The sequence below is a fragment of the Ictidomys tridecemlineatus genome, chromosome 6 (assembly GCF_052094955.1).
Source record: "Ictidomys tridecemlineatus isolate mIctTri1 chromosome 6, mIctTri1.hap1, whole genome shotgun sequence".
NCBI classification, from domain to species: domain Eukaryota; kingdom Metazoa; phylum Chordata; class Mammalia; order Rodentia; family Sciuridae; genus Ictidomys; species Ictidomys tridecemlineatus.
In genome coordinates, this window is record NC_135482.1 from 35218598 (window position 1) to 35245828 (window position 27231).

Consider the following 27231-nt stretch of genomic DNA (forward strand, 5'->3'; position numbering starts at 1 on the left):
TCCTAATATTTTTGTACTTAATTCTTATGTTGTGATTCAAAATTTGAATAACAATCTAGAAGAGAAGAGGGTAAATTCCTGAGTTTGACCTCACATTCCACTGTAGAATCACCAACTGGATTAAGTACTACCCCCAGAAAGAAAGACACTGTTTCTTGAATACTGTGCTTGAGTCAGTGAGTACTATTCCTTTGTTAACTTAGGACTCTTTGCTTTACACAAAAGTAAATGACACCTTTTGAGTTTCTTGCACTAACACTACATTATACTCGGTGTTAATCCTTTTCCCAATTTCCTCATCCATGTCCTCTTTACTTTCACCAACCCCAGGACTTGTGAGTCTCCCTCGCTGAAACGGTTTCCTTTCTCTTGGAGTAGGTACTGGTTTTGTCTCCTGCTACCTCCTTATCCCTGAAGGTCTATATGAATGAACAAGCAGCGGCTCAGGGATGGGAGGAGTAGGTAAAAGGTTGTAGAGGTACAGGGGTAACTGGAGCGTGATAGAGAGACTAGTCTCTATTTTCATCGCCAAAGCAATGAATGGAGAAAAGCCTGAGAGGTAATGAGAAGTGGCAGATGCCGCCACACCCTAGATTGACTCAGGTCCCTACAACGAGGACTACCGTGCCCTAGTCGGGGTGCTGGGGGTGGGGGAGGTACTTAAAGCCAAGCACTGAAGGCCAGAGCCAGAAGGTGCCCAAGTCAATTTCCATCCCCAACAGCAGGTGCTGACGCCTCCCAAGCTTTCCTACAGAGACCATTGTGTGGGAGAAGCCCAGGCGGGGGAAAGCGTACCCTCTTCCCACTTCTGCCCATCTCTGGCCCTCGCGATCGCCAGGGGCACCGGAACCAGCGGGAGCCTCAGCAGCCCGGGGAGCTGCTTTGGGGGAGACGAGTGTATCCGCGAGCGCGTGTGCGTGAGGAGGAGAGCAAAGACGTGATTACTTCAGAATTTATTTAAGGGCCGGTGGAAACCACTGCAGCAGCTTCCAGGGGAAGCCCTTGTTCCAGAGGAAGAGGAGGTGGAGGCTGCCAAGGAGGAGGAGGGGAGGAGACAGAGAAGGAGGCGTAGCAGCAGCTACCGCACGAGGCGAGTGAGGAGAGAAGATGCTGTAGCATCCTCACCGGCTCCCAGCAGGTTGGTTCTGTCAGCCAACGGGTGCAAGCCGAGAGGCTGGCTGAAGGGCTGGAAGGAGAAAATGGGTGTGGGAGGGCCGATCGCTTCCCTTTTCAGAGAAGAAGCGCCTCCTTTAAGTGAAATAAGACACCCTAAGGCTGGACGCCAGAAGGAGACCTGTCCTGCTTCTCGCATCCCTGGGGGGGACTCGCTTCCCTTTAACTGTCAAACTCCCAGCGTTAGCCATTAACTCTGGAGGGGCTCCAGGTGAGGGACTGGGTGGAGAACTTCCCTTGCAGAGACTCCTGACGCCTTTCCCCCCTCCAAAGTTTATGTTTGGAGGGACAGTTCCTCAAATCCCAGGTGGCCCGGAATGGAGGGGGAAGCAGCGCCCGCTTGGTTAAGTTTCCAAAAAAAAAAAAAGTCAACCTCCGTCTCCCAGTTCTGGGCTCCCCGCCCCAGGGCTCCAGCTGCACGCGGGGAAGCTGCGGCTGCTCTAGCAAAGGGGCCGCTGCTGCTTTAAGAAGCGCCTCCCCCTCTCCTCCCTTTGACAATGGTCTGAACCGAGCTCTGCTTCCCAAAGCAAAATTTGTAATATGCCATTTTTCCGATGGACGCTTCTCCTTTTGGCTGCTGACGGAGCCGCGGGAAGATGCCGAGTGGCTGCCACGCCACCGAGTCGGGGCACGTTCCGGGAGAGTGCTGGGTGGCACGCGTGTGTCTAAGCTGCCTTTCTCCTCTGGTTGCTAGGGAAATGGTCCAGGAGTGCTGGGTGTGAGCCTCCCCTCTCGTCAAGCCGGAGACTGCGGTTGTCATTGATCCATTGAAGAAGCAGGACCCGAAATTACAGACATTAGGTACAGAAACTGTATTTGAGTTACACGGTTTCCCTTCGCTTGATTTATTTATTTATTATTATTATTTTTTTTTACCATGTCCCCCCCAGCCCCACCCCGCCCCCAGGGAAGATGAGATGCAAATTCCTCCTTGTGGATTACTGATTACTGTTAGGTAGCTTTGGCTTTCTATCCGTGCTCTCCATCTCCGATTTCTCTGCCTCCTGCCCAGCTTATTCTCGCTCACTGATGGGCAGGATGAACAATTTTAGTGTGGAAATTATGAAGTCAACTTCTTCAGGGCGGTGGGGGGTGTGGCTGAAATATAACTGTCCAGCAGTGTGGGGTGAGCTGGCTCTTTGGCCACTGTGAAGGCACGGGGGCAAAGAAAGTGAAAATGTTTCCATTAGAGATGATAATGATCTTTCTCCGGGAGGATGGGGGATTTCAAAGAGTTAAATAGAAGGAGGAATATTCATGTAATGTAATCAGACAATGGCTAGCATTTCTCTTACTGAATTACTCTTGTGGGTTAACTGAGGTGGAGCAGGGATGGTTCTTAAGACTAAATTTTTTTTTTTTTTTTTGGCAGAGGAAACTCACTATAGAGAATAATGTTATCTTTGCCTGTAGTAGGATCTAAATCCTAGAGATATGAATTAAGTAAAGTTATTCATTCACAGGGCGGAAAAAAAAAACCTTTGGAACACTCTTGCATCTGACTAGGTACTGCTTGGGTGACATATATTGCTAAGGAACACATCAAATTTTGAAATCCCTTGAGTAATAACTCCAGCAGATATTCTAAACTTTTATTTTGAAACCAGAGATTTAGAAGACAGTCAAGGTTATGCGCTAAGAATATAGGAGTTGGTTTTCCTGGCATAAAATTATTCGAGCTAAATTTAAGCACGGGGATAATTAAACCAACTAGGCTTATTATTATTTTTTCCTTTCACAACAAAATTAAATGTTTCTAAGTAGGTCTTGAAATGTTCAGTAATTTAATGATCAAGTCATAAATATCTAGATGAGGTTAATATAATTGATATATCAAGTTGACTTTAGGGAGAGAGAAAGTGATGAAAAAACAAATATTCAAGTATATTGTATGTATGCCCTTTCTGGGTTTTCAGAAAATAAACTGTATTTGCACTTTTTTAATAGTGAAAATGACTGTAAAAGTTAAAAGTGGAATATCTGAGTGAAATACAGAAGCCATTGAATGACCATAATCTTTTGGACTATGCAAGTTGTTTCACATGTCATCCGTTCTTGAAAAGATTTTGTACAGATTTTAATAGCTTTTAATACTGAAAATGTACATTTAAGAAATGGTATATTATATTTCAATGATTATTTAAATATTTTGCAATTGTTATTAGACAGAATCTAATTCTAATGCAATAACTGAGTTAGCTCATAAGAATGGCTTTATTTTTTGTAGACTTCTTTTCCTTTGCTTCTTGATTAAAAAAAAAATGGATCTTTACATTTAGGTCGACTAAAGAAAAAGAAACATGTATTCATTTATTTTCTAAATAACTTTTGCACACTTTGATTTTTATTAATTGAATTTGAAGAGTTCAAAAGTATCCACTAGAATTAAACCTTTAGGCCTAGAAGCAAAAAGAGTCACAAAGGTATAATATTATTTCTGCAAAGATGAATGTTGGTCATTTTTTTAATGAAAATAAGTATTTGGATGTGTAATAGCCCTTTATATATTTTCCTGGGTTGTCCCAGTGAGGTAACCTATTGGATACAAAAAATAGGATTTTTTTTTAAAAAGCTTCGATCATTATTCCCACTTTATGGAAGAGAAAACTGAAGTTTTGAGAGATTAAGTGACTTGGTCTGGTTTACATGTTTCAGGAGTAGAATGAAATCAAATTCTTTTGCATGTAGATTTCATAGACTTTCTAAGTCCCCCAGCAGCTTCTCATAATAACATCTTTTGACTGACTAAATCAAAGACTACCTTTTATGCTGATCTGAGAACCTAAAATCTATGAATGTCTAATATCCCATGGTACCACAAGAGGTTGTATAGAATTAGGAAATTACATTCAGGTGAAAATTGTTCTTGGAGCAATCACTACAGTTATGTTTTCCCTTGAAATTTAAAGTTTTTCCTAGTAATCCAAAGTGGAGAGGAGCTAATAGTTTACTTTTAAGAAGGATTTGACATAAAATAATGACTTAAGAATGCTAAGGTTAAAATTTAAACTCTATTAGTGTTTTGGCACAAATTGTCACAGTACTATCATTTCTTTTCCCATACTTTGTTTCAACTTTAAACATCAAACAACTGTTCAGTGTGTTGATTTCATACATGGCATGTGAACTAATTGTTTTAAATAAGCACACGTGTTAGAATTTTATTGATTTTTGTTTTCCAATTCCTTTTCAATTATGTAAAGAATGTTTATAGCAGTTACAAATTTTTCCATCTTTATTATAGTTTTTGAATGAAAATCAAATTGATGGAAATGCAAATTGATTTGTGTTTTTTGTATTAAGTTGCTAACTAAAGGAATAAACATATGAGTGAGTGAGTGATCGGGTAAGTGTAAATTTGTTCTATATGTAAAATCTATATTTTAGCTCAGTGTTTTGAGTAATGAGCAAAATTTTAAGGCATTTTGAATTATCCAAAAATTTCCCAATTTCTTAATATTTTACCTAAGTTATCAGTCACAAAAATAATTTCCTTTTTAAAAATATTATCTTGGTTCTCAGTGGTCCCTAAGTCATTCACAAATAACCAAACTCTTCTAATCAATAACCCAATTCATATGAAGAATTATATAAAAGTAATTAACTACTGAATTGTAAATATTGATATTTTATTTGAGAATATCACCAGAAATGTTTTCCCCCAGGATATGAATATGTAGTCAGAAAAATAAATTAACCTTGCATTATAAAACCAAAGAATGCTCCAGGATCAACAGCCAAACCAGCCTTTCTCCACATCAGCCTTCTGCAAAACCAAGCCCTCTAATTAATAGCTTCTGGCCTTTGTACAAAAACTGAAATTGAGATGAGTTGGACTTTTTTTTTAAACAGATGATAGAGGATGAAAGACAAAATGTGAAGACTTTTGTTTTTTAAGATGCAACAAAATACAATTTTGCATTTCCATTTCTGTGTGTTCTATTTTAAATCAAATTAATAGATGATTTAAAATTATTTCGAACAGTTAATTTATTTCATGACTGGGAGCTTGTGATTAGCAGCCGAGATGTGATGTTACTATATTAGCTAATGTAATTTACCGCATCTGTTTTGTGGAATATTTGAAAGTGTTCGTTTGTATTGCTTGGGTGGAAACCAGACAATGCAACTAACAGGAAACAAAGGAATATTAAGTGTAATTAGTAGTATAATAATCAAAACAGATTTATGCACTCAGCCTATTTCATAAAGTTTATGTGTAATACAGTCAATGTCACCTATTAGCTCAGCACAGACTTCTGTCAGAATTCAGGAGGAAAGCACATAAAAATAATAAAATGAAAGTTGTAAGGTCAAAAAGATTTAAAGTAGTTGATGTGAGAACATCTGTTGAAAAGATGAGGAAAAAGCTGCTCATTATATAAAATTAATACTCAAATATTTTGGATTTTCTAAATGAAAGGTGAATATTGATTCACTCAATTACCTAAGTCATTCAAAAATCATTACTTTCTATTCATTAAGTGCCAGACACTGTGCTTTCTGTTGACAATATAATAACAAATAACATAGAGGTACTCACTGTAAAAGATTTGTAAACTTGCAAGAAATGAAAGGTGATGACATATAATTGAAATAACATGTTTCTGTAAATTGAATTAGGGTGGGATAAATCAGGAAAATGAAAACAGAGAAAGAGGGGAAACCAAGATGTATTTTGTTGGTGGGACATTGTGAAAAGAGAAAGCAGGGGCTAGGGATATAGCTCAGTTGGTAGAGAGCTTGCCTTGCATGTACAAGGCCCTGGGTTCAATCCCCAGCACCAAACACACACACACACACACACACACACACACACACACACACCAAAAGAGCATGTAGATTGGAGGAAGTGAATGGATCCTATTTCACTGAGGGCACAAATTTAGCTTGGTTTTGACTTGGGGCAATGAGTAGGGGGAAGGAAAGATAGTGAGCTGCCAAGAATATAGTGTGATGATAACCAGGAGGTATTATTGGAATCACTTCTTTACTAAGATTCCCCTTTACTTTTTTTTAAGCAATGATGTGTGAAGTGATGCCCACGATTAACGAGGACACCCCAATGAGCCAAAGGGGGTCCCAAAGCAGTGGCTCGGACTCAGACTCCCATTTTGAGCAGCTGATGGTGAATATGCTAGATGAAAGAGATCGTCTGCTGGACACCCTTCGAGAGACCCAGGAAAGCCTCTCACTTGCTCAGCAAAGGCTTCAGGATGTCATCTATGACAGAGACTCGCTCCAGAGACAGCTAAATTCAGCCCTGCCACAGGTATGCTTCTAGTGCCATTTGTCCTTCCTGTTGTAATTGAAAATGAGATAGGGTTTCTAAAAGATTTGCTTTATTCCTATTCTTACTTTTCCACTTATTATATATAAAATGCTTTTTTTGGTAGGAAATATTTAAGAATAAAGAATTAATTTATATGAAACCTTGCATCAAATAAAATCATGGTATATTGATGAGGAGGGGATGTGTGAAGCTTGAGTTCCCATCTGGTCTCTTTCTTGACAATCTTATCTGTTTGTTGTGGTAGAAGTACAAAACCACTTGTTGATTAGTTTTAAATTGCCTGATTGTGAAGACAGTTTTATCTTTCTTGCATTTTAAACACAATTGTGATTTTTGGATACATCTATTTTTAATTTTTAGTAATGTGGTGTTTCTTGGTAGTAGTTTCCAAGTCTACTGTTGAATTATTGTTTTATCTTTCTTTTAAAATGCCTAGTACCTGCTGTATTAGAATTATTGATATATTGCCTTTTTCTGTCAAAAAAATCTTCAACTGGAGGGTTGAGGCTGCAGCCCAAAGGTAGAGTGCTGGTCTAACATGCACAAGGCCTGGGCTTGATTTCTACTCCAACCAAAACAAACAACAACAACAACAACAACAAAACTTTAACTACTTTTTTCTTATTTTAAAAAAGATTTTGAAAATTGAGAAAAGACAAAATTCATTATTTACACAAATTTAATATTGTTACATTGTTATTTTTAAATATGTTTCTGTCAGTATTTTTATTTTATAGAAAAAAACTAAGAAATTTTGGTGGTTGAAAACTTATTTATGTGCAGAGTTAATGATAAGGGTCGATTTACTTACTGAAGAATTGCATAATTTTGCTTCTTTTAGGTATGAGGAAAAATAGGATGTCATTCAGATTTTTAATAGTCACCACTACTACAATTTTCTTCCAATTACATGTTTTATTTGCCTTCTTCTTAAAAGACAATATAGTGAACATTAAAGAGTTGACTCTTCTCCATGAAATTATGATACTAGCACATGTCTTTTCAGAAATATTAAAAACTGTACAATTAAAGTTGATTAAATTTTAAACCCTGCTATATTAGTAACTTTCAGTGTTATATTGAGATATTTATGACTCTCAGAATAGAAAGGATACCAAAACCCCTCTGTCTCACCATATTGGGAATAACTAAAACCCATGTGAATAACTCCTTTTTCAGTCCTTAACATTTTTGGTTCATTTTTTTGTTTGTGTTGAGATGAAGTAATGTTTCAAATAACTCTCACCTGTTGAAAAGACTGGTTTATTTAATCACACAAAATGTGTTAATTTGTTTCAAAAGGCAATTATCCAACCTTCTCCAAGAATGAAATTTTCAAGGTACAAATTTCAGTCTTTGCAATTGTTCTTTATAAGGGGATTTCTAGAACTATCAGCATCATGCTCCTAACTCTAGGAATTTTGAATTGGTTATTGCTATGTTAAAGTGTTACCCATCCACATTATTCCTCATCTTCTGTGTCAAGCCTAAAATGGTAGTCATTTGTCTTTTGGATACAGTGTTTCATTAAAGAAACCTACAATTGTATATTTGGCACAAGTTCAATATAACTTCAATATGTACTGGGGTAGCAATCAACTAACATTTTAGTTAAATTGCATAAATTCTGTAGAGTATTCCCATTTCCCCCACACTCTCTTGGAAGTCAATAATTCAATCTCATTTGTAAGATTCAGCATATAACCTTCCTGCCTTTGTCTTTCTATATTTTACTTTAGCCTAAATTTAAAAAAAAATTTTTTTTAGTTGTTGATGGACCTTTATTTTATTTGCTTATTTATATGTGGTGCTGGGAATAGAACACAGTGCCTCACACATACAAGGCAAGTGCTCTATCACTGAGCTACAACTCCAGCCCCATAAACCTAATTTTTGGACTTAAGTCCTAACCCTGTTAAAATGATTCTAAGAATAATTTGAGTTTTTAAATTTTTGCCCCTTTCATAAAAAAATGTGACAACTTCATAAGTTTGTTGTAAAAATGAAGTATTAAGACAAGATGCTTTGGAGAAAAAAAAGGAAAAAAAACTGAAAAATATTTTCACAAAGAACTACATTGTGTGAATCAATGTTTACTCAAAAGTACAAAAATGAAAACTATCCTAGCAACTCAGTTGAATTAAATATCTAGATTATAATGCCATCTATAATGTAATTTTTTATTTTTTTATATTAACACACACTTTGTTATTTAAACTACTTGTAAGTTGTGTTTGGGAGTTCAGAATTTTCCTCATTTCTGCATGTATATAAATGTATATTATGAAATTTTCCCCAGAAGGATTATGGGAAAACATATTTATATAACTTATTTCTGAAGAGAATCCTTTGAATATTTCTACTTCATGGGAAAAATAAACACTAGAAATAGTCTCATGTTAGCACAGATCTGGTTTTGCCATTAATGAAGTTTGCTATATACTTACAAATAAAATATAGTTCTCCAAGTATATGAGAATTGTACATTTGAGATTATAGCTTTGATAATTAGATGGCTATGATTCAATATAGTTTACATATACTTTGTCACATAATTTTCAACATTGATTTGTATTCTACTACTATAAATATTCCTAGAAACCCACAGGTCCTTAAAGACAGTGATGACCCTATCACTTTTTAAAACACCAAAATATTTAGTAACCTAATCTGTACCATGATGGGTATATTTTCTGCAAGTAATCAAGAAATATTCCTCATTCATTGATACCTTTGAATGCTGTATAATATTTTGCAAGCAATGCACCTGAACTGTTTGGTGGCATTTACACTTAACTGAAGGAAAAATTACTACTATATATGTGGGGTTTGAGGCAGAAACATAAAATTTAAATCTAGTACAGTGTCATTAAAAAAAATTTTAGCAAACATAAATGAAAGCAGAGACAAAATTTTGACATAGGCATTTTAAATAGCCCGTGAAATGTTTGTTGTTGTTAGTGATTTGGAGCTCTGCTTTAAGTCACCTCCCATCCTGTTATACCTTTATGAAGAAAGACACCAATAATTTTAACAATCCTCAGCATGTAAGTTGTTTTGCAGCCACAGTGTTCAATGTTTCCTTATGTGTTTGGATGTCTCTGTGTTTAAGAACACTGGTCATTCCACATCTCCAGGCCCAATGTTTCTAAGCTACACACTCAATTATTTATCTTTTAAATGTGCAGATCCATTTTAATGGTTCACAGACCCTCACGTGTTCAATGTGCCCCCAATTCTGTCATCCTGTGCCTTCCACTTTCCACTGTCCCTGCCCTAATTCCCTACCCATTTACCTGAGATTCCTTTACCTCTTAAATAATTCTCACATCCCTCAATTCTTTGCTATTCCTCAGCACCTGGCCTTGAACTCCTTTTTTCTTTTTTAATTATTTATGTATTTATTTTTGGTACCAGGGATTGAATGAGGGGGTACTCGCCCACTGAACCACACCCCAGGCTTATTTTTTATTTTATTTAGAGATAGGATCTCACTGAGTTGCTTAGCATCTCACTTTTGCTGATGCTGGCTTTGAACTCCAGAGCCTCCTGCCTCAGCCTCTGGAGCTGCTCAAATGACAGGTGTGAGCCACCACTACAATGCTGGCCTAGCCTTGAACTTCTTTACTCCATCTCTTAACACTCCCATTTAGCAAATATGTCACTTTGTGTGCTGAATAGTACTGTTTGTAGTACCCTATAGACTCCAGACTGTGCCAATCTTCTCCCTTCATGAATATTCATCTCTGTGTCTATGATGTTCTTCCCCAGTGCTGTTGTTTGGCTAGTTTCTCATCCTAGCTAAGATTTTATCTTCCCCAGGAATTATTTTTCTGAGCCCCAATTACATTTCCTGTCTTACCTACCCCTATCATTCATCACATTTAATTAAATTGTCTGCTTATGTGCCTATTCCCAGCCTAAACTCTAAATTCCTGGAGAACAGGATCATATCTCAGTCATCCATAACCCTCTGCACCTCAAGAGTACCAGGCCCATAGTGAGGTGTTTTCAGGTAAAAATGGAACTAAATATATGCATTGCGATATAGAAACACATATAAAACTAGAAATAGAAAGGTTTCGTTTGTATTGTTCCTTTATCACATGTCACCTACCTGAGTCTTCTGATATCCATGCTACAAAAAGGGCTTAATACTAATGTCTCACAGGGCGGTTTATGATGATTCAAAAAAATGATACAAGTAAAAGTTAGTTAATTTATAAAGCATTAAACATTAAAATGCTTGCATTTATTTTATCCAGAATATCAAAAGATTAACTTATTCCTACATCTATATATTATAAAGCATTATGATAATTTACATGAATATTGAAAAAATAAATGACTTAGACACTTTGGAAAATAGCAAATATTTGTCAGTTATTAATATACTTGTTAGAAATATTTATAGGAGAGATAAGAGGCCTGTGTTTCCTATTGCAAAAATCTTCATATATAAAATTTCAACAATTCTTTCTGTCACTTTGTTTAGTATATATTGAGGGTCTCCTGTGTATGACTGAATGGTTTACACCTGATTAGAAAGGAATGGGGAAAAGTAGCATAGTGTGACTCCAAGAAAGAATAGAAAATAGAATTACTTAAAAAATGTAGGTGGATTGGAAGATTATAGAAGTACTGAAAGTATCTGAGCTATGAAAGTGATATGTGATTAACTGCAGAAGGCTTCATGTGGGAAGTGGTGTTAGAGAGGTATTTTTTAATATTGGAAAAGATCAGCAAATATTCTGTGTAAGGAAGTAAAGCTATGTAGACAGAAACTTGCTGAAGGACACAGGGGAACTGACATTCAAACTATGCTATGTTTGAGGCTAGGCCTGAGCTCCCAAACTGAACCAAGAAGAATGACCAGTCTCTCTCTGGCTTGCTACTTGCAGCTCAATAACCTTGATTAAATATTTGATTCAAATAATGATAGAAACTGCCTCATAGGATCATTATGAGAAATAAATGAGTTAGAACATATCAAATGATCAGTTCAGTGTCTCACAGATAATATGGATAGCATATGCTGGATAAATGCTAAATGTAACCATTGTTATAGTTGTTATTACCATATTTTTAATCATCATTATTTCTAGCCAACCTTAACTGTACAATTTTATTTGGTAATAATGAGCATTAGCACAAATTGAGAGTGCCAAAAGCCCATGCTCTCCTCAATCTTTATCAGATTTTGGAAGTTTTTCAATTTATCTTTTTTATTAAAAATAAAGCTTATTTACCTTCTTCTAAATGGTTTTCCCAAATTCTCCACTTCCAGATTGGGAAGTCTCTCATATTCTTTTCCAAATGTTTACCATCACCAATGACCAATGGATAATTGCAGTAGGTTTAATTTGACACAAAGACTACTCCTTTCTACTAAAAAAAAAAAAAAAAAGAAAAAGAAAAAGAAAAAGAAATCCCTACCTTTTTAACTCTCATGACACCCCACTGTTGTGGTTCTTAAACCATTCCAACTTTTTACTCTGAATTCTTTCCTGTGGGAAACTCCTCATCTAGCTAATCCTTAAATGTTGAATAATAAAGCTAAGACTAATTGTAATAGCTAACATTTCTGAACACTCTCACTATGCCAACCAATGTTTATGTATTCATCTAGATGTTAAAATGGGAGCATTTCTCTGTGTTTGAGGTAAAACTAAATCAGTGAGGTGCACAGCCTCATTTGCAGGCTATACTTAAACATAGTCCAACTAGTAAATCTAGCATTAGATCAAACACCATCTTAAGACTGAGATGGAGAAGCTACAGTGGGGACAGAATTAATTTGGAAAGCTCTTGAAGAGCCACACCATGTACAGGGCATGGGTTGATTTCCATTCTACTAAGTCATGTGAAAGTGGCTTCAGGGCAACCATTCAGAGTTTGATGTTTCCTCCGGAGGCTGAAGGATACAGAGTCTGAAGTCTAATAGCAGTAGCAGTGACTGAAGATTCTCCTGCCTCTAGAGCAGACTGAAGAGTCCATGGCAGTCAAGCTTCAAGTCCTCCAATGTCAAAATAAATATTAGCAATTTTTAAAGATCAAAAAGGAGACTTTCTTAAGGCCATCTTAAACTCAGAAGCAAGTAGATTGTCTGATGCCTAGTTTCCCAAATGGGAAATCAGGATTAGCAGAGTCGAGGACTAATTCCGGAGACGAGAATGAGAATAAGTCAAGTGAACCTGGGAACAACCTATAGATACGTTCTCTGTGTAAGTTACCAATACACCCAGGAGGAAGGTCATTGGTTAAACCTCTGCCATCCAGAAAGCCAAGACCAAGGGTGACGGGTGCGTCAGCCACATACCATTGTAGTTTTCTCCCCCAGCTTCCCTTTCTCTGAAACTGAGTCTGGAGGAGTCAGAAACAGTTGTGAGTGGGGGTTATCAGAGTAAAGAGTGACCATCATGTCCCCATCTTTAAATGCAGACATCAGAACTTGAAGCAAGCCTGAATTGAGTGTATGTGTATCAGGCCAGGAGTGGAAAGATGAGTTCAGGTGAGCTAGGAACTCAGGGCGTGGTAGATTTCACTATCTTGTAATCGAACTAGAACTCTGAAATCATTAGGATAGACTTAAATTCCAAAATAAAAGGACAAATGATTGATTTCATAAGCATAGTAGAAAAGATAAGGTATCTGTCTGAAATTTGATTTGGGACTCATTTCTTTTCCCGAGGGAATCAGAACTGATTCTAGATCACTTAGGAAATTGGTTAGAGGCATCATCTCAATTTAATCAAAGCAATCCAATGAGGTTGTTTCTATTATTTCCATGGCACAGATGATAAAAACAAGTCACAGAGATAAAAAGTAACTTGTTCAACACCACATAGTTAGTAGGTGGTGTTTATGATGATTCTAATAAGGCATGCTTTTTTTTTTTTTATTAAGGCCAAAAGCAACTTAGTGAGACCTTGTCTTAAAGACAAAATTAAGGAAAAAAAAAAAAAGGTTGCTGAGGTTTGTCAATGGTTGAGTATCTTTGGTCAATACCCCATAATCCCACCCCCCAAAAAATTTATCTGGAACCCTTTAGGAGACTTGAGCTATTGACAGCATTTCTCAAGACTACTTATGAATTCTAATAAAACAAACAAATTTATTACAAAGGAGATGTGAAATGCTTATCAGAGTTAGCATAAATGTACTGCATGTATTATACAAGGGTCTCAAATTCTGATATGTATGCCACCATGAATTTGTCTTTTTTTTACTGAGCATACTTTGTAGCCAATTAATTACATAAGCAAGAGAGTATGAGTTACATGAAAAAGTATTAACTAGAATATATAGTACCTAGATTTCAGTTTTAACTTTACTAACTTGTAAGACACTGCAAAATCATTGAATTTCTGAGATAATTACTTTTGTATAAAACATGGAATTCTTTATTTTTTAGTATTTTTTATATGTTCTAATTAGTTATACATGACAGTAGAATGCATTTTGACACATCATATATAAACAGAGTATAACTTTTCATTTGTCTGGTTGTACGTAATGTAAACTTACACAGGTCATGTAATTGTATATGCACATAGGGTCATAATGTCTGATACATTCTACTATCATTTCTACCCCTATGCCCCCTCCCATCCTTTCATTCCCCTCTATTCTCTCTACCCCCCAACTTATTGTGAATTAGTCTCTGCATATCAGAGAAAGCATTCACCTTTGGTCTTTGGAATTGGCTTATTTCGCTTAGCATAATATTCTCCAGTTCTATCCATTTACAGGCAAATGTCATGATCTCATTCTTCTTTAAAGCTGAGTAATATTCCATTGTGCATATATACCACAGTTTCTTTATCCATTCATCTGTTGAAGGGTACCTTGGTTGGTTCCATAGTTTAGCTATTGTGACTTGAGCTGCTATAAACATAGATGCGTCTGTGTAACTGTAGTATACAGATTTTAAGTCCTATGGATATAACCTTAGGAATGGGGTGACTGTGTCAAATGGTGGTTCCATTCCTAGGTTTTTAAGAATCTCCATACTGCTTTCCAGAGTGTTTGCAGTCACATCAAGCAATGTATGAGTGTAATTTTTCCCCATATCCTTTACAATATTATTGTTGCTTGTATTCTTGATGATTGCTATTCTGACTGGAGTGAGATAGAATCTATCTGTGTAGCATTGATTTGCATTTCTCTTAATTGCCTGAGATGTTGATCGATTGTATTTGTTCTTCTGTGAAATGTCTGTTCAGTTCCTTTGCCCATTTACTGATTGGATAAAACATGAAATTCTAGTTCCCTCTAATCTGTTGCATGATTTTGCAAATTTTAAGTTATTATAAAGATATACTTTTAACTTTGTTAATTTAGTTATAAACATTTAATAAGCAATTACTATTTATTAAACAATCATTTCTGGGTCTGCTTTGTGTCAGACTCTATTCTTATAACATAGTGTGGCTAATATCTCTGTTTTATTTTATCTTAAGATTTCATTCAAATTAGGGCTCCTAGAAATATGTAGAGGCAAGAAGGTACTGCCCAAATTCTACTGAATATCAAATTTATTTGTAAATTATTTTTAAAACAGACAAGTTTTTTTTTTGGTGATTTTATTATCTCTTATTCTCCACTGTGATGAACTATGTTATGGGAAAAGACCAGCTTTCTCCCTGAGTTCTGGGTCCCATTGCCTCTTGCTTTTCTAGGACAAAACCTTTGAATTATTCTTTTTGCATCATGAATGTTTCCATCTCTACTAGATTATAACCAGATGCATTAAAATATGTTCCTATATTTATCTCATATTTTTAAAAAAATCTATTAACACTCCCACTCTACCAAGCTACTAACTATCCCATTTTATCTTTTACCTTATAGCAATAGATTGTTTAAAAATTGCCTACACTTTCTTTTTATCATTTCTCTGTTCCCAGTTACTCTTGAATCTATTCTAGCCAGGCATTCACTCCATTCACTTCATCTAAACTGCTCTTGTGAATATGGTCACCAATCTCTGTGTTGCTACGAGCAAAGGACAATTTTCAGTCTTCATTTCTGCTTAATTTATCAGCAGTATTAAACACAGTGAGTCTCTCTTTCTTGACATACTTCCTTCAATTGGCTGAGGGAGAGCTCCCTTGCCAGTCTTTTCTTCTGCCTTTCTGCTCACGCCTCCATATTCATTGATGGTAACTTTTCATCTTCTTGTCGTATCAAGGATCATTTATTTCCAGGTACAGTTCCCATGGTCTTCCTCTTTCTGCCTCTGCTAACATTGCTGATGATCTTCTCTCTCATCTGGACTTAAATATCATTTAATGTGGATGACTCCAGAATTTTTATCTCTAATGCAGACATTTCCCCTAACTTTCAGATTCTTCTTATTATTAAATGTAGAAATTTAACATGTTTGTTCACAACCAAGTTCATGATTTTAGTTGTCTACATCTCAATTACTAGCAGTGTGAACCTCATTGGCTTAGGCAGGACCTCAGTGTCTTACATTTTTCATATTCTGTATTCAATCTAGAAGCAAAGTCTCTCAGTTTGATCTTCCAAGAGTATATAAAACTGGTCACCATCTCTTTACCTGAATCATAAGGGATTTTCTCAACTGTTTTGCTTTTGTCCTTCTACACTATCATTCTAATTCAGGGCAATAAAAATTAAGTCAAATTTTGTTTCATATCTGCTTAAGTCCCTGAAATATTTTCCCACTTCAATCTCAAAGCTCAGGTCTTTAGATGAAGCTGGGACTATAACTTTGACATTTGCACCTTCCCCTTTTCCTATCTGAAATCATCTACAATTTTCCACCTCATTCATTCTACATCACCAATCAACATGTCAGACATTGTACTGCCTTAGGGACTTTGCACTGGCTATTTCTGTGCTTGAAAAAGTTGTCCTCTATATAAGCTTTCTCTCTTAACTCCCTCAGGTCTTTACTCAGACATCATCCTCTCAGTGGGGACCATGTATATCACCCTATTTAAAATTATAAAATTGTAGCAATTCCTTCCCTATCACACCCAATCCCTCTTCTGATTTTTTTTAATTTGTAGGATTTGCAACCATATTAAACTATATAATTTATTTCTCTGACTTACTTATTTTACTTTTTTCCCCCGCAGTGGTTCCTATATTATGTGAAGCCCAGTGTTTCATTTCAGTTTGACAGCTACATTGTCTACCTATAGCAGTATCTGCATTTCATTGATGTTCCAAAAAAAAAAAAAAAAGAACCACTAAATAGATAAAAACAAAGATCACTCTTTTGATTGTTGAACACATTCTCCTGATATTGACTCTGTGTTTAGTAATTGGTAAGTCATTCAATCAAAGAAAAAATTAGCATATATTAAAAATCTTGGTGAAACAAGAAAACAAATACAATTTATGGAGCTTCATGGCCAAGGTGTCTTCAACACTGAAGTCCTTCCATCTATGAGACTGGCATTAACATTGTATCTCAATACTGTTTTAGAATAAAGGGGGTGTTTATATCAAGAGATGGTACTGGAATTTTGAATATTTTAGTCTGAACAATGGGGATCCAAATGTAAATGACTTTTAATACAGGATATTAGCCCAACATTTTTGGATTCAAATTCCATTTCTTTTTACATTTTTTATGCACTTTGACTATGAAATTTATTTCCTAAATTAAGCCAGTTTTCATTTTAAAAAAATGATATTGGTAGTTACATGGCTTATATTTCTGTTGCCACTATTTCCTAGATCTATCTGATGTTCATTTTGTGGAAGGGCAAAAATAAAGACAGAATGTTTTTATTAGGTTTTCTCTTTGAAGTAATTTATGCTTTAATTGCTAATTTTCTTTCTTTCTTTCTCTCTTTTTCTTCATTTTCTGTTCCTCCTCCTTTTTTTCTCTCTCCTTTTCCTCCTTCAACTTCTCTCTCTCGCTAGATCTCCTTTTTTGTTTGTTTTTTGATTGCTCTTTTTCATTATCTCAGGGGAAAAGACAACAATAGCCATTAATATTGTCAAGATGAATTTCTATCCTGAATTTAATTTTTCTGCTAAAATTTATAGTCTAATATGATCTTAATGTTAGCAAACATAAGATTCTCTCTCTTTCTCTCTCTCTCTCTCTCTTTCCCTTAATCTTTGAAGAAATTCTAAATTAAATAACAGGGACATTAAAATTCACACTATTATTCCTGAATGATTCTCTTGAGGGTTTTATGACTTAAGGCTGTATAGCAACTATGATCTATCACAGTGTCCCAGTTTGTGAAAAAAATAGGGTTTGAATTATGATTGTGGTTATCTTCTTTGTAAACATAACTTTGTAAACTCATTCCATAACTAATTATAGTGTAAATTTTTGCATCGATCTCTGCAATTTAGTCACAGGTTGTTTACAAAAGAGTGACCCTCTACTAGCTTTTGCTGCGTGGCCCTTAGTGGACCCTTAATATTTGTTGTTCAGTTAGTCAATTGTCATAAAAATTAAGTTAGTTAATTTAAGTGAAGATTAATAGACCAAAGGTACCTAGAGCTTGATTTTTTAAACTATCCTTTAACTTAGGCTTTAAAGATCTACGAATATCTTCCAAATATGATAGAATTTATTGAGTAAGATTTTGAATGATTGATAATTTCTTCCTTGGGCCTTGAATTAAGACAAATTTCTCCAATAATGAAAATTTAAAATCATTTTTGCCTTCTGAAAAGGTGAGATCCTTAACCTTGGAACTTGGAATATGTGCTGTGGTTAGAAGGTCAGTCTTCTTGCTCTGGATGTGGTTCCTTCTTCTCTCTCCTGTGGAAGACAAGTGGCCTCGGGTAAAACCTGTTATACCTTCAAAGGCAGGTATAAAGAATGACCATTATTAATATTCCTATGGTATTTGCCAAGAGGAGATTTCTGCTTGAAGAGTTCCTTTACCCTCTAAGCCTATGTTAACCTTCATGTTAATGAAGAATTGTTCAGAGATGTATGTGATTAGAATTTGATCCTACCTTGTAACACAAGTAAGCTAATTTTCCTGGATTATTCTTACCTGTAATGCTTTCTTTTTATGTCCACTTTTAGGTAATCTACTTGATTGAGATGTGTAATATTGTGGATCAAAATTTCTATCTATTCTTGTAAAACTTTATAAGATACACTTATATGTTGGTAATTTATAATCATTTAATTGAGCTGGTTTTTAAAAATAATAAATTTATTTTCAAGTTTTTCATGATGAATATTTACCTAATCATCTATTTCTAACAGAAAGGAGATAAAATCAGTTCCAAATAGCATGATTATTTGATGTTTGTTAATTTTACCTGTAGAAAACAAGAAAAATTAAAAACATCATTTAAAAAATTTTGTTAGTCAATTGTTTGAATTCATTCTACCAAGAGAATACAGCCCTCTGAACTACATTGAATCTGGACAAATATTCAGTAGCAGATTATGCTGCTTGGGCTAAAGTGAACTAATCAGTATCTTTGTACAGAAAAGAAAATGTGACTTCTAAAAATCACAACTTTTAGTAGCCTTCTTCAGTAAATTTAATTTATTTTCTAAAAGTATAACTTCTTTTGCTGTTTTAAATGAGATTGTTTGTATAATCACAAGTTTTAGTGTCTCCCACTATGATTGTATATTTTCTAGATCTTGCAAATTTTTAAGATATATTTTTGGCATATGTTTTGGGGCTGTTCTTTGTTCATTCAGGTGCATCATTTTTATAATTTCATGGTCAATTGAATCTTCTATCATTCTGAAGTGTCCTTTGCCTTCATGGACAGGTATATTCCCTTACATTTACATACCTGTAGTGATCATATTATGGCAAATTTGTTTTTTATTAGTGTTTACATTGCATATTATTTTTATGCATATACTTTCAACAAGTCTGTGTTCTTAAATATATTCTATACAAATAGCAAATAATTTCTGGATTGTAGTCCTATGTGGTCTGACAATCTTGTTTACTGGGACTTAACTTATATTTCTAACGTTTTTTTCTATTTTCCTGTCCTGTATTCCTTTTATTACTTGTTTATGCTTTCTTTGAGTTGATTAAATATGTTTTCATTGTTCTACTTTTCCCTGCATTCCTCTGAGAGGTTTACACTCCTGCTATTTCAATAGTGAACCTAAAAATTGCAATGTGCATTTCACAAAGTATAATTCTTTTGTTTTTTTTGGAGGGGGTACTGGAGATTGAACTCAGGGGCACTTGACCACTGAGCCATACACCCAGTCCTAATTTGTATTTTATATAGAGATAGGGTCTAACTGAGTTACTTAGCACCTCACTTTTGCTGAGGTTGGCTTTGAACTTATGATCCTCCTGCCTCAGCCTTCCAAGCTGCTGGGATTATAGGCATACACCACTACCACCATGCCAGGCACGGAATATAATTCTTAATATGTATTTTCCTATATGGAATATGTGAATACTTTGGTTTTTTTGCAGGATGTATTCCTTTAGATTCATTCACACATTTATCATCTACATTACTAATCATTCTTTTTGGATCTCAAGTCTTCCAGCATGCCATTATTTCTTGCAACTGAGAAACAACTGCCAATATTTTCTTTAGCAGAGGTCTGTAGATAAATAATTTTCTTCGCTTAAGATTTTTCAGAAAATATCTTTATTTCACTTTTATTCCTAAAGGATGTTTGCACTGGATTTTGAATTTAAGTGAACAGTATTTTTTCTTTTGACATTCAGCACATCATTTTATTCTGACTTTTAGTGTTAGAAGGAAGTTGTCAATTTAATTGTTGCCTCTTTAAGGGTAAACTGTCATTTTGTTTTTCTTTTGGGCTGCTTTAAAGATTATTTTTAGAAGTAAATTTGATGTATCTAAACTGCTTATTTCTTCTCCTTAGCGATCATAGGAATTATTGACATTCTGACTCCATGTCTTTTATTAGTTTGGGAAAATATTTAGTCATTTCTTTAAATATTGCTGCTGTCACATTCTGTCTTTCATCTCATGCTGGAATGCAAAAATATATACTCTAGTTCTTCCATTTTGTCTTCTTTTCATCTTCCCCTTTCTTCTGTATTTTCTATCCATTTTTTCTCTACATGATTAATTTAGAGTTTTATTTTCAGATTTACCTTTTGGTTCACTAATTTCCTCTACTGTACCAAATCTGTTATTGAACACATCTGGTTCTTTGTTGTGATCGTTATCCTTTTAAATTTTACAATTTCCATTTGTTTTTTGCTTTGTAATTTTGTCTTTTATCACCTTGAGCCCTGTAAACAGAGCTATTTTAATTCTTCCAAATAACTTCAATACCTGGAGCTCTTATACTCTGTATAATATACTTGTGTATTGTTTATTCTTACTGTCTTCTCATTTCTTGTGCATGGTTATTTTTGACTTTGTGGCAGTCATTTATTTGCACATTTGTTAATAGAAGTCACTTTAGTTCTAGGACATTATTATTTTCTTCCATAGGGAAAGTTATTTGTTTAGGTCATATGCCTGGGAAAGTATTAATCCTCAATTACTTTCAATCCAAATAATTTCTGGGAAGACCCACCCTCCGGCTATTGTGACCTCTATGGTACACTCCTTAGGAGTTCAATTCCAAATGAAGAGGATTAATTAAGCCCACTGCATCTTGTCAGAACCTAATCCCTATTTCTACTTTTTTAGCCCCAGGAAGCTGCCAATGTGCAGAGCCAGCTTCTCTGAAAGGAAAGACCAGTGCTAAATGCCTGAGTTTATCCTTTTCCCTACATCCCAAACTCTCAACCTCCACTATGTGTTTGCTTAGTTCACAAGAGAATTATTATTATTATTTTTAAAGTGCCCAACTCTTCTACTTGTCCTCATCAGTAGAGCTTAGTCACAATTCAGTCTGCCACTGCTGGAAGCAGAAGTTCGGGAGCTTCAATAAGTACAATAAATGTAATTAACTGAAGACACTTAAAATAATTTTCTTAGAATAAACATACCCATTTCTATGAAAAAATAAATATTCTCTTTCTTATATTATTTTCTGATAGACTCATTGTATTATTATATATTCCATCTTGAATTCTCGATGTCAGTAACTTGTTCTGACACTGTAGAAAAGTTATCTCCTTTCTTGTAGTGTTTTCTCCCTCAGATGCACGCTCCTCATAGCTGCAGAATTATCTATTTAAAATGCAAATCTGATTATAATACTCCCTTTCTCAAAATTCTTGCAAGTTCACAAAGAAAACTCACTATAACTAATAAATGAGTTGTGTGTGGTCAAGAATAATAGATGAATACAAAAAAAATCGATTATATTTCTATAAAGTACAAAAGAACACTCAAAAAAATAAACTTAAGAAAACAGTTCAATCCATAATAGCATTAAAAATAATAAACTGTTTAAGAATAAATATAATGAAATATGTGTAAGATTTGCACAGTAATAGCTAGAGGACATTATTAAGAGAAATTTTAAAAGATCTAGAAAGATGGAGAGAAAATGTATGTTCATGTTTTGGTGAACTAGATTGATTGATTGATTGATTTCAGTGCTGGGGATCAAGCCTAAGGGAACTTGCAAACTCTAGGCAAACATTCTACCACTGAGCATCTAGCCCTCGATATGCCCAAATTGTCTATAATGTTACACAATTTCATCAAAACTTCAGCAGGCTTTTTTTTTTTTTAGGAAAGAATATGTTGATTTATAAATGTGTATGAAAAGGACCTAGAATAAACAAAATAATCTTAAAAATGATTAATAAATAACCTAAATATAGGAATGATATTATATATACTATAGAAGAAAAATAGGAGAAAAATCTTTGAGACCTTTTACACAAACATTTCTTAGATGTGGCACTAAAAGCATAGTCAATAAAAAAAACTGGCAAGATAGGCTTCATCAAATTAAAAAATATACATACTTTAAAAGACATTAAGAGCATAAAAATATAAGTAAAACTAGAAAATATTTTCTCATCATAAATCTGAATGAGAACTTGTATATTCATAATTGATAAAGAATTCCCACAAGTCAATAAAAAGAAGACAATCTAATTAAAAATGGGTAAACAATTTGGATATACATTTTTCCAGTGATAGTAACTGGATATCAATAAGGTCATAAAATATTCTCAACACCTATGTTTATTAGAAATTTCAAATTGGAACCACAATGAGATTGCATAGCACATCCACTAGAATATTTATAATCAAAAGGAAATACCAAGTGTTAGTGATGTTGTAGAGAATCTAGGACTTCAGTACATTACTAATTGGCATATGATATGATATAACCATGGTCAATAATAATTTGGCAGTTTCTTTAAAAAAGAAAACGGGAATGGAAAAAAAATAAGGAGAGAAATGAATTACCGTAGATGGGGTAGAGAGAGAAGATGGGAGGGGAGGGGAGGGGGGATAGTAGAGGATAGGAAAGGTAGCAGAATACAACAGTTACTATTATGGCATTATGTAAAAATGTGGATGTGTAACCGATGTGATTCTGCAATCTTTGTAATGTTTTGAATAACCAATAAAAAAATTTAAAAAAATTTAAAAAAAGAAAACAAGCATAAATCTCCACTTCTAGAGACCTAATCAAGAGAAACAAAAGCATATGTCCACATACAGCCTGTTCACAAATGTTCATAGCAGCATTATTTATAACAGACAATAAATGGAAACAGCACAAAAATACCTCAACTGGTAAAAGGAAAAACAAAATATTGTGTATCTGTGCAAGTAAATGCTATTGAGAAATAACAAGTAGCAAATGATTGGTATACAAAGAAATAAAACTGAAAGCATCATGCTAAGTGAAAAAAAAACAGCCACAAAAGATCTCATATTGTATGATTTATGTTCATGAAATATCCAGAAAAGACAGAGCATTAAGACAAAAAGTAGATGAATGGTTGGGTGTGGCTGGAGATGGGCATGTGTGAAGTAACTAAAATGGACACAAGGGAATTATTTGGGGATGATGGAAATGTTCCAAAGTTGTAGTCTTATGATTACAAAACTCCAAATATAATAAGATCATGACACTGTACACTTAATTCAGGTGAATATTATAAGATCTTAATTATTTCTTAATTAAACTTTAACAAAATAATATTTTTTTCATGGCTTCCATTCACCTAGATCAGTTTTCACAAACTTGATGGAAAATGAGAATCACTCAGTGTTTGTCATCAATGATATTATCTTCTCTGGAAAATTTCATTTCATATTTTTAGCAATCACCTTGTATTATTTAAATATTGTATTAGAAAAACAATAATACACTAATCTGGAAAATAAATTATTGTACCTATCATGTCTTAAAAGCCTGAATTCTAATCTCCTTCTCTCACCTTTCATATTTTGTACTCTTAGCCTTATCACTTAAAATACAAGTCTTAACTTCTTACTCTTGCTTTCCTCAGTGTCAATTTATGTACCTTTTTGTCTTCCAAATATAATGTAATTTCACCCAGTGTAGAGATTTTCTTATGCTTTCATATCTCCCTAAACTAGTCACAAGAGCTGAGTATGATTTTATCTTCAGTTAGCAATTGTTAGATGCTTGAAGATATTTCGCCGGGAAAAGAGACAGACTGTGAGCCCCACAAGAGGGAGAAAGTACCAATCATTTTCACCACAGCCTTCAGATTTGGGTGCAGGCAGAAATAGAAAACAGTGGTCTCTTAAGACGGGTTTCATCTGGGACTTACAGAGACTGTTTTCTGTCTTCAAGATACTACATTCCTGCCTTCAATATCTTACAGGTCTTCAGAAGATACCCCCCAATGTGAATACTTTGATAAAATACATTTTATACATGTGTATGCAGTTCAAGGGAACACAAAAGATGAACACTGAGGTTGTCCTGGTGGCACTGTCCTGGCTCGCTTAAATGAAGAAGACAAAGGAAAAATGCCTCTTTCTTCAAGGATACTTAGCTTATTTGAGGTGACTGATGATTAAACCAATATTTACACTGACAAGTGATAGAAGTATGTCAGTGACAGAAGTAAGACAGATAATGAGTAAGAGCCAAGATCTCTGTAGTAGAATGAAAGAGAGCATCGGTTGATCAATACATTAATTGTGATTTTCAAATAATTTATTTTATTTTGTAAGAGTTCAGTTCAATCCCTTTAACTGCATTTTCTGCACAGCAAGACAAAAACTTCGAAGGAGTCTATTTCCTTTTTATATATTTCTAGTTTGTTTCAGAGTCAAGATGTAAATTCAAGTTTTACTTATGTTATTGTAATAAAAATGCTCTATGAGGGTTATAAAATTTTAAGTGTACACAGTATTAATTATGTGCACAGAGTTTTACAGCAGGTCCCTAGAATTTATTCATATGAATAACTGAAAGCTCATATTCATTTCACTTAAAGCATTTAAGATTTTAGAATCAAAGATAGTCAGGAAGAAGTATTAAACACTTGGGGACAATTCTTTTCTTTTTTCTGGGGAAATTATTTAACTGAGTCTTTATTAAAGACAGAACCAGCATCTTAATGTACTTCATCATTATAAACTTAAACACAGAATATATAACCTAAAATATGGAGATCACAATGGATTGGTATCTTAATTTATAAAATCTTCTTTGTAAGAGATTTATCTAAAACACAAGATCAGGAAGAACTAAGTTTTTTTTTTTCCTGATCTGCTTTGAGTTAACTTTCAACACAGTGTATGACATATACTTTGCAGGTTTGAGTACATATCAACTTTTTGCAATGGACCTGAGTTTTTAGTTGTGTTCTTATAGTAATTTTTGCACTTTGCAGCAGATCTTCAAAGAGATGCATCTACAATTACTTAAATTTCTGTTTAAGTAGGTCTTCATCTTCTCTTCCAGTAGGGCCATAATGCTTTTCTCAAAATTCAGATAATACAATATGTAATCTTATATGATGCTTTTTATTTATCATATTATTATCATAAATTATGTTTGCAATAATTAATATAATTAATTTTTCTTTTCTCTTTTTTTTTCTCCTTGAGGTTGCTTTACATTTTTGACTTGGCTACCAGACTGGGCTTTTTTTGTTCATTTGTCACTTGTTTTGTTTTGGTTTTTCTCTTCTATAGGATATATAAGAAATACACATTATTTGTAACCAAACTAGTGAATCCTGTTTTAAAACAAAAGCATTACCAAAATCCTCTTATTTAGTGAAATCAATAAAATAAGTCCATTTTTTTGTCCAACCTGTAAAGAAGAAAAGTGAAACACTTGGGTATATGTGCTCTGTGCCCACATTGAACTTCCCCATTTTTGTTAATATGCTGTTATCTATTGTTAGGAACTTTTAGTACCATTTTTACTATATGATATGTTGTCTACATTTGCATTCAGGTTTGGAATTAAGTTTCATCAAGTATTTACATATCATTTATTGTTTCATACATTTTAATGTTGATATTATTTCTGTGTATCACTATTGCTCATTTTTCGTGTATTTCTGCTTATTCCATCCTCTGGCCAGATGCAGTGTAAGCTCTTCAAGATATAGAGTTTATTGACATTTATCTTTTCAAGATATAGAGTTTATCTCTTCAATATATAGAGTTTATTGACATTTATCTTTTCACCATATTTTCTTTACTACAATGTTCTAGACCCGCCCCCTATACATCTATACCATGAACTCTCAGTATCGTGACTAAAATAAGAACTAGGAATAAGAGTTAGTATTGGGAGCCTGTTGAGCTACAGCCATAATTCGAAGGACTTTACATACATAATAAGTTTAGTCTGAACTACCACCCCATCAATCCCTTTTTATTACCAATCCCTTTTTACAGGTGAGGAGACTGGCATGGGAAGGGATTAACTGATCTTTCCTAGGTACTATTTCAAGCTTAAGTTTTTATTTTTTTAATTTACTGAAAATTGCTTTAATTTACTGAAAATATTTCTAAAAACATAAACAAAATAAGGTCCTTTCATGAAAGTTAAAGCTCTGAAACCTACTCTAGACCTTGAGGCACAAAGAAAAAATTATTGCTATGATATTTAAAGTTAAAACTTTAGGTTCTGTTAACCTATTGAATTTCTTTCTGTGCCTTAAGTCTTCATTTGGGCAGGGTCAAGACAAATCACAAACAGGACTGAATCTTCAGATTTAACTAAGTATTTCATGTTATAATATGAAGAAATGGAAAGACACTGGAAAGTTACAGTCCCTCTCTTAATCTTTTCCAACAGAGGTAGCCTTCCTTTAATTGCTGGGTTCAGACAAGAAAAGAAAAAAGTGGGGTGAAGAAAGCAAGCATTTGTCAGGATCCAGCTTCCTCCAACAAAACAACCCAAGCAGGGTTTCTGAAGGCAGAGGCTCAATTCCAACAGAGCCTTGTGTGCTTAGAGGTGGCAGTGATGTTAGTGCATGGGGACTCTGGCACCTGCAATCAGGGCAGCACCACCAAGGTGGCAGCCACAGAGATGGCATGATTTTAGCAAATGCTGTTGGCCTTCTTCTTGATCAGTAGTATCATTTAGGTGTCTGAAAGTTTCACTTGTGAAGACTCAGAAATTTCTGGGTTTTGTCATGAAAAGGAGTCACATACACCTACCTTTTTGGGCTCTCCAAACTAATTTTCTTGAGAACTACTGTTTCTAGTGGTTAGATAAACTCAAATTTAATGTAGTAAAGTTTATTTGAAACATTGTGACATTTACACAAAATGTTGTTTGTAAATCTCCTAATATGTTATCGAGCATATGGCAGACTCATAAAGGTTAGAGGCTTTTCATTTAAGGATACAGAATACATTCTGATCCAAAGGTTTGTTTTGTGAAGACAGAAATAAGAATCTTACTT

The 27231-nt window shown here is 34.5% G+C and overlaps 1 protein-coding gene across 22 annotated transcripts in view; it reads left to right on the forward strand.

Moving 5' to 3' along the window:
- Positions 1 to 1003: 1003 nt before the first annotated feature.
- Ppfia2 (PPFI scaffold protein A2) overlaps positions 1004 to 27231 on the forward strand; it is a 440250-nt gene continuing 414022 nt past the window's right edge. For 8 of the 22 annotated variants that reach the window (XM_078053064.1, XM_078053072.1, XM_078053069.1 and 5 more), the window contains exons 1-2: positions 1701 to 1974; positions 6195 to 6445. In XM_078053064.1, coding sequence (XP_077909190.1) covers positions 6197 to 6445 — 249 coding nt within the window. In that variant the 5' untranslated portion in view covers positions 1701 to 1974; positions 6195 to 6196. Of the gene's footprint in view, positions 1139 to 1699; positions 1975 to 6194; positions 6446 to 27231 lie in introns of those variants that run through there. The other 14 variants (XM_078053066.1, XM_078053077.1, XM_078053083.1 and 11 more) reach the window with 4 other exon arrangements.